The sequence below is a fragment of the Schistocerca piceifrons genome, chromosome 1, assembly GCF_021461385.2.
Source record: "Schistocerca piceifrons isolate TAMUIC-IGC-003096 chromosome 1, iqSchPice1.1, whole genome shotgun sequence".
Taxonomy (NCBI): Eukaryota; Metazoa; Arthropoda; class Insecta; order Orthoptera; family Acrididae; genus Schistocerca; species Schistocerca piceifrons.
The window spans coordinates 798,413,155-798,421,704 of record NC_060138.1 but is presented as its reverse complement, the minus strand read 5'-3'; the positions used below and the strand labels follow the sequence as shown (position 1 = coordinate 798,421,704).

Here is an 8,550-nt window from a genome sequence, read left to right as displayed (position 1 = left end):
AAAACAAAGTAAATGACACAGAGTTCCTAAAAAAATTTATATGTAAATCATCACAGGTGATTATAGGGTGAAGTTGTAAGTAGCAGATTAAGCATGGGAACTCTGAAATGAAGAAAGTAATCCACCTTCCTACTAGGATATGTCCCACTGAAATGGCATTATACCGTAGTTTGCGAAATGTTAATGACTCTGATGAAAACTTCCTGGCATAACACCTCAACCACAGTCCTATTTGGTAAAATGTGCATCTATATGAGAACACATTATCACTGAATACAGGTGTTCAGTAGCAGGCACAGATAGGAAGGTCAGCTACCAGCTAAGCTTTCAAATTACATTTTGTGGCAGAGTTTAACAAACATGCAAAACTAAGTGTGCCATCACACTTCTAATACATGTCTGACAGTAGAACTCGAGGGGAGAGTAACTTCAGAGATTACTTTGTGTGTTTAATACTATATGAACTTGTTCAAGCTCTTAGTTGGTGATACTATCTCTTTTCAATGTGTGTCACTCCAAGCCTTCTCTGTTCAGTTAAGACGTCATATATAGCTATTTATAATTCACCCTATTTTAATCAGATTTATTCTTTGCTACCATATCAATATTATTCAAATGCTCTGCTCCCACTTGCTAATAGACTCAATGCACTCCTATGATACCAACAAGGACACACGTTGACTATTTATAACTGAATTTTACTACCAAACTATTCTTAATGCATTGACTGCCACAGGGTCACCCGTGGTCACAGGAAAGCCTTGAACCTGACACCATGTGCCCTCTGACAGTCACAGCAGAGCTTCACAGGTGATGCCATGGCCTCGCAGTGAAACATCCATCACTGTGTGTGTGGCAATCCTCCAAACATCATCTCTCTTGGCCACTTTATCGTTATTTTACATGTGAATGTTATATATCCAATTTAAATGCTTACAATTTCAAGGACTACATAGAATGAAATTCTCACTCTACAGCAGAGTGTGCACTGATATGAAACTTCCTGGCAGATTAAAACTGTGTGCTGGACCGAGTCTCGAACTCAGGACCTTTGCCTTTTGCGGGCAAGTGATCTACAAACTGAGCTACCCAAGCACGACTCACGCTCCGTCCTCACAGCTTTACTTCTGCCAGTACCTCGTCTCCTACCTTCCAAACTTTACAGAAGCTCTCCTGCGAACCTTGCAGAACTAGTACTCCTGAAAGAAAGGATATTGCGGAGACATGGCTTAGCCACAGCCTGGGGGATGTTTCTAGAATGAAATTCTCACTCTACAGCGGAGTGTGCGCTGATATGCTTGGGTAGCTCAGTTGGTAGAGCACTTGCCCGCGAAAGGCAAAGGACCCGAGTTCGAGTCTCGGTCCGGCACACAGTTTTAATCTGCCAGGAAGTTTCAAGGACTACATGTTAACACTATATGATTCACTCATTTCCAAAACGTCCTTTATCCAATTTTTGTGGAAATTGAGTTGTTACCATGGCATTCATCATTTTTTTTACATCATATTAAACTACAGTTTTTGTTCAAAATGTCCTTTAAACCATTACAATTTAATAATAAAATCTTGAAATATGCCTATTTAGTTTCAGAATGTCCCTTATCCAATCCAACGATGCCAGCTCATCTACCTTTAATTTTTGTAACAAAACGACCTATACCCTTTGCCTTTTTCTAAGCAGTATGTAACTTTTTTTCCCAACTACCAACCATTCTAAGGAATAGGGTAACTTAAAATCATTATGTCGGGTATATTTCCAGTGAAACGTGTTGTGGTAGATCTGGCAATCAGCTGAAGCGAAGTTTTGTTTACAGTTGACAACAGGTTATGATTTTTGTTTATTGTAAAGTTAGTGCTTGTTTTGTGCGTTCACCATGGTGTTTTTTCTAGTTTTTATTGTAAAAAGTCTTACCAATTCTTGAAATTAGACTGTTTTTAAGTGTTCTGAATTTAAAGTGAGCTTCTTGTTTTAAGAGTGTAATGTACAGGCAGTGTTATAGGCCTAAAAATAGATAAACATTGTCGTTAACCAAAGGAGGAACTACAATCTCAAACTACTGAACAACAGGTTATGGAGAGACCGAAGATAACTCCATGCCAGAACAACAAAGGAAGGAAATGTATAAAGGATCCAGTTACATAGACAAAGACAATAGAGAAGCGAAAGCTCTACACATCAAAGACTTTGCCCAGGCTACCACAGTGCCTTCATTCTGGATCAAGTTTTTAAGTGTAATCAGCTTACAATGCAAGATTTTTGTAAGTTTCATGGAGGCTTTTATTCTTCTAAGAATAAAATTGATCAGGATAACTGTATACTTAAATATACTGGGAGTGAAACACCTAAACAGAGAACTAATGAAGATGAACAGAAACAAATCACTGAAAATTGGAATCGCTATCTAATCCCACATACCAAATCTGGAAACACTTCTTTGGTTCAGGTATGTAAGAAATCGTTTTGTGGCATACTTGGTGTTAGTGACGAAAAAAGTTTGTAAGAGACATTTCCACTCCACAAAACTAGCTGTAGAGAATAGAGGAGGAGACCGTAAGTCTAAGCTGTTTGGGGCTAAAAGGCATTCATAAAATCCCTCTGCCCACTTGAGAAACATTATTGCAGAAATACATGAATTACAAGATAGAATTTTTTGGGCCATCTTTCAATGAGGAAGTTTCACAAGGCTTAAAACTCAAGAGTAGAAAGTGATCAAGTCCCACACTCACATTTTTTATGAAATATTTGTCTAAGATTATAACTTAAGCTTTGGCTCCCCTGCTGTGGACAAGCACTCCACATGCAACCAGTTTCAGTTGAAATCAGATAGTGGGGACAAATCTGTTGAAATTTATTTAAATCTCCACAAAAAGAGGGCAGAAGCATTCTTTAATTTACTGAAAATGAAATCACCCTATCCTTTGACTGCCAAAAGAATTTTGTTTTACCCAAAATCCCTGACCTGGCAGCTTACTATAGTTGACAGTTCTATTTACTTAACTTTCTGCCGAGGTACATCTAAAGATAAGCAGACAAAGGACCTTGTTTTTATATATCACTGGACTGAATCAAGACTTCAAAAAAGGGTCAAATGAAATTGCATCAGCAATTTTTCATAGGCTAAAAAATACTTGCTTGGAAGGAGTGACCACTGTAAGGCTTTTTGTGGATGGTTGTGGAGGACAAAAGCAGAACAATTCAATGATGATTAGGATTCAATACTGGTTGGTAAATGGAGCACTGCCAAATATTAAAGATATTGTTTTAGTATTCCCTGTACCAGGTCATTGGTATATGCCACCTGATCGTGTATTTGGCAGAATTGAGAAGGAAATTCAAAATTACGACAATTATTAAGCCTGAGAAATACATTGAAATCTTTAAGGAATGTGGAAATCTTCAGTATGACAGAGCTGTAATATTCTTTTGACTGGATGAAGGTACACAAAAATTTCCAAAACAATCCTGGAAATTGGCACCTTAAATTCTCAACTGCCAAAAGATTTATTATAACACTAGGTAACCTCTGAAGCAATTGTTGCAGGTGAACCTCGGTATAATACCGATCTCGGAAAGGTGAAAATAAGTACTCAAACCTGGATTTAAGGTTCAGAACTGAATTACCTGAAGTAACAGTGAAAGGTGTCAACAAGTTTCTGACTCTTCAATTTGGGGGAAACTGGGTTCAAAATGAAGACCTGGCCTCATACAAAAATATATTCAATCCAGTACAGAATAGACCTGAAGAACAATCTGATGATGAAAATGCCAAAGGTCACACAAATGATGAAAATGGCTTTTAATTACTTCACAGCAGTTAATAGGAGAAATCCAGATTTAATTAAGTAAATGACTACCCTTCAGGCATTTTTAAAATGATGTTCTCTGTTATGCGTGTACGTTTAATGTAATGCTATTTTTTTAAAATAATTTTCTGGTAAATGTATGTTCTATCTGCTTCCTTAACCAGGAATTACTTCAGCTGTTTTAAAAATACCTACATATGTTTCCACAAAAATTAAATTATATACATTTACTAAGGAATCACTTCACTTCATAATTTTTGCCCTATTTTCTTTTTCAAACTTATCCAAAGTTTTTTTTTATTTTCAAAATGTCTTCTCCATATTTTGGTTCCAAAATGTCCCTTATCCGAGATATTTTTATTTGTAACAAAATTTTGAAATAAGTTATTTTTATGATGCTTTTATAAAAAATATATATCACAGAAAATATTTCAGGTTTATACATGCAAATGAAATTGTTAAATAAGTTTAACAATTACCAAAATTTATGCTGATTGGATAAAGGACATTTTGGAACTAAGCGACTCTTGATGAGCTAGGTGCAGTTTTACAGCTCCACGAGAATTTTACTGTGACAGTTATAACTTGTTGTGAACTAATAAAGACCTACTCCAAATCAGAGGATAACTGAGCGCGCGCACACACACACACACACACACACACACACACACACACACACACACACACACACACACACACACACACACACACTTCCTGAACTGGATCTTCCAGAGAGATTTTAATACATTTATAAATACCTAGAGATTGTCAAACCAGCACCTGACACTGCATCTCTCAACGTCCACGTCACTTCCATGACACTTGCCAGTTCCGAAAGTTAAATTTTTCTTCTGAACATTAATATTGTGACAATTTTTTTAACAGCTGCCACTAAGAATTTGTTATGTATGTAAGTGAACAATTCAAGAATTTGAAAGCCTATGTAAACCAAAAACCCACTGTACCAGCAATTAGATGTTTCGAAGATTTTTTCCTACCTTTCCTGTCTCACTATTACATCTCCTACTTAAATCACCATATTAAATGTCATAATATATGAATGCTACAGCTGGTCTTTCAAGTTCTACAGCATTCTTAGGTGTCATTCTGTACCACAGTTTCCATTAACATTTAATATGTACATCTCAGTCACCTTTCTCAAGTATTAATAGGAACTTTAGGAAACTACACGAAACACTGCATAAATTGGAAAAATTTATTTTCAACAATGACAATATGTTTTGAAGGTCAGACATTTGTAAATGTTACAAAACAGCAAAGCAACAACCACATTTCCTACACAGACTGCCATATGAAATATGTCTACAACAGCAGAATGAAAGGAATGCATTTCATGACAATGTTATTAACTCTGAATTTATAATCTTGTTTAAAAAATTTCTTATATTGCATATAAGTGAATACAATCTCCTCAACTTAAGAGGGAATCTCAGTATTCATGCCTGCAGACTTTAAGCAAAGCTTTCACACATTTTCTTTAGATCTGAAAGGCACTTAAACAGTAAAATTTCCATAAAACTTAAAATTCCAAGCTCAACTGTATCTTGTCTTGAAAGTGCTGCTAAGAAGAAAGCATCCCTGTTAGCAACTTCCTCCACTGGCAGAATTTGCACTTGCAAGTCTGCAATAACTAGTTCTGAACTAACAAATGAGAACACTCAAGTTAGTAATTTTGATAACATCCTTCACTAGTAACAGTCAATACTAACCAGAAAATTTCAGATCAGTGATTCACATATGTTCATTATAAAACAAAAAATTACACAACATGATCCAAAAGCACACTAACATTCACATTAAAGCAGCACGTTTTACTCATTCTTTGAGAAATATATTTCTAATACAGTTCAATGGGCATTAACAAAATTTAGAAATAGCCATGCAAATTTAAAATTAAAACTGGAAGATTCATAAATATGTCGTTTACACAAACTTAAAAAATTATAAATACTGTAAAACAATACATTTATAGTGCAGTGAAAAAATGCATGTTTCACCACATTTGGTAATTTAATTTGAACTGAAACTGGCATGACTCCAAAGGACTGCACCTCGAGGATGTGAAACCCCTAAGATGCTCAGCCTTTTTAACTCTTATTTGTGTTGCACCAGAAGCTGGGTGAGCTTATCCACATTTGCTCCAGCAAACGAGTCCAACTAAAGAGAAAGAAGGGGGAAAAAAAAATCAGTTTCAGGTGTTAACACGTAAAATAGCCACACACAAATTTAGCAGAATGACGATGTGTATGTAAAGCAAATTACTATCTGCTTTATCCTATGCTAGAGATCAGTAATTGTGTTAACCTACAAAAAAATCTTAGATGTAATTCCATTTGGTTGGTTACATTACTTCTGCTCCCTCAAAGAAACTTATTAAGAACAATACCCTTTAAAGGGATACTTACGGTTTTGCCGTCTTTAATAAAGACGAAGGTGGGCATTGCCTTCACATCGTATGTGACAGCAATGCTCTCATTATCATCAACATTAACTTTCAGGAAAACAACATCCGGGTATTTCTGCGAGAGCTCCTGTAGTAAACGGAAATACTGAATGTCAGGGCTTTTTTATATAAGAAGAAAGTGCGAATTTGGAGATTCCTATATTACTAAACATCAGAATAAATATTCAATTCTTGTCTTTCAAAACCGATAAAATAATTTTAACACCTAGTTTAAACCTGCACAGCACATAAGATATGAATCAAATTATAATGCTAATCGGGAATAGTTCACATCATGAACAAGGAAAAATTTCTCACGCTACCCAAAGTGTTAAATTAAAGTATTTTACCTCAAATTTTGGCGCAATTGCTTTGCAAGGTCCACACCAATCAGCGAAGAAGTCTATGACAACAAGATTGGAGCCGGCATCGGCCAACCTCGCTTTCAAGTCGTCCTGCAAACAGAGCAATCATATTGAAAAATTCGCGCGTAAACGTAATCACGCTAGATCTACTTTCAGCTGCCCACGAGGTGAGAGCGGAGGAACTTATTTCTTTTCCAAGCAGTTCTCTTCAGAAGCTAGACGAAACTATATTTCAAACTGAATAGCAAACCAACGCGGTTTAGATTTAGTATACAATGCTAGAGCTGAATCATTTCTTTGCGATATAGTAGTTATATAAGACTTCCGCTTATCACGTAAAAGCCGCCATGTGTATTCTCCGTAAACTACCTGGAAATTTTCACTTTCATCGTCCAGTGTACAGCGAGTTTTGACAACCAACAACATTTACAGCAGTCATTTGCGTCTTTAAAGTGTTCTATTAGTAACGACAAAGTGATAATTCACGAAAACAAGTATCACACGCAAACCGAATTATAATTTCATTTTATTATGCACACTGTAAGAATGTCGCTCTGTGTCCACTACTTGTGGAAATCCAACAGCAAATGAAAATTTCTGCGTAATAGTTAACAATCAATTATAAAATATTTTAGGAAAGTAACAACAAAGTTTCGTCTCTGTGAGTTTTGCTGAATTTCCGTTACCGAAAACGCGAGGTTTTGAAGACGGCAATAATCCACGCTAAACTAATAAATGCATGGAAACTTACCTCTCCTGTAATGATGTGTACCATCTTGCCGACGATCACACTGTAAAATATACCACACGTATCAATCTAAAGCAGTGAGAACGAACTGTCTCCGATTGGAAGAGAATTACGGATATATAACTTCACTGAAGAAGTGTTGCCAACACTAACATACTAAATCTTGCAACTTTTCCTTTAAAGGTTTAATTTTTTTTCTTTCAAACTATAGAAATCACATATCCTTGCGATATCACATGTGATATGAAAAATATTACATTTTATTATCCGTTTAGAAGTCGAATAAAGGAAATCTAAGCAAAGAAAAGCAGCAAACGTTTACGTTTCATGTGAACATGTTGGTACTTTAGCATGCTCTCTGTGACTCAAAACGTCAATGACGAACAATTATTTGCATGGCTGACGAAACAGAAATTGGGTAACAGTGTCTCGTGATGTGAGAACAAAATGTAGGTTCCGTTGTAAAGAAATACAGGTTACTTGTCGGTCACACGTCGTTTTGTCAGAAGTTTCTTCGCGTGTATATTTTTGCTAAAAAAGGACAACCCGAATTTTACATCTTGTAAACAGACTGTGAGAGCATGCGGCTATGTGACTGCAAATCCTGTTTTGCAATAATGTTCATAATAATCAAAAAACTAAGAAATGCACTTCAAATATTTACATAAAATTGTATATGTATTTCAGAGACTGAGTTTTCCGTTGCCCATTTGTTTCTTTTATGCCAGTATCAGAAAACCATGTAATTTAATTTAAAAATGCTGGTATGCTAGGCTGGCGTCCCTTTCTAGAGTCGCTCCGCGAATTATTCATAGTAACACTGAAAATCCTGTCTACATTACTGTGGACAGGTTACACTACAACTGCAATGCTTTATTTGGCTGAATCAGGGAATGGATTTACAAGCAACTGGATAGTATGAACAGGAAGAAATCTTAATTTTGCAAAAGACGTCAACTGTAAATGTTACTTATCAAACAAAATGTACAGAAATGTTCTAACCGGAAACCTAGCTCGATAGATTAGGGTCTAAGGAGTCGTCGATGTTGAGATCGTTAGCGACGGTCAGCAAGCTTGGATTTGGGACGGATAAGGAAGGAAATCGGCCCTGTCCTTTTACAAGGAACTATCATTGCCTATAAGCAGTTTAGGGAAATCACAGAAAGCCT

General features: G+C 36.1%; 1 protein-coding gene across 1 annotated transcript; it reads right to left on the bottom strand.

Moving 5' to 3' along the window:
* Positions 1-5,006: 5,006 nt before the first annotated feature.
* Positions 5,007-7,522, bottom strand: LOC124789580 (thioredoxin-T-like). Its single transcript, XM_047256990.1, has 4 exons — positions 7,385-7,522; positions 6,619-6,723; positions 6,231-6,356; positions 5,007-5,982 (listed from the first exon to the last, which is right to left on the bottom strand). The coding sequence occupies exons 1-4, from the start codon at positions 7,406-7,408 to the stop codon at positions 5,920-5,922; spliced, it is 318 nt and encodes a 105-aa protein (XP_047112946.1). The 5' UTR covers positions 7,409-7,522; the 3' UTR covers positions 5,007-5,919.
* Positions 7,523-8,550: the final 1,028 nt, after the last annotated feature.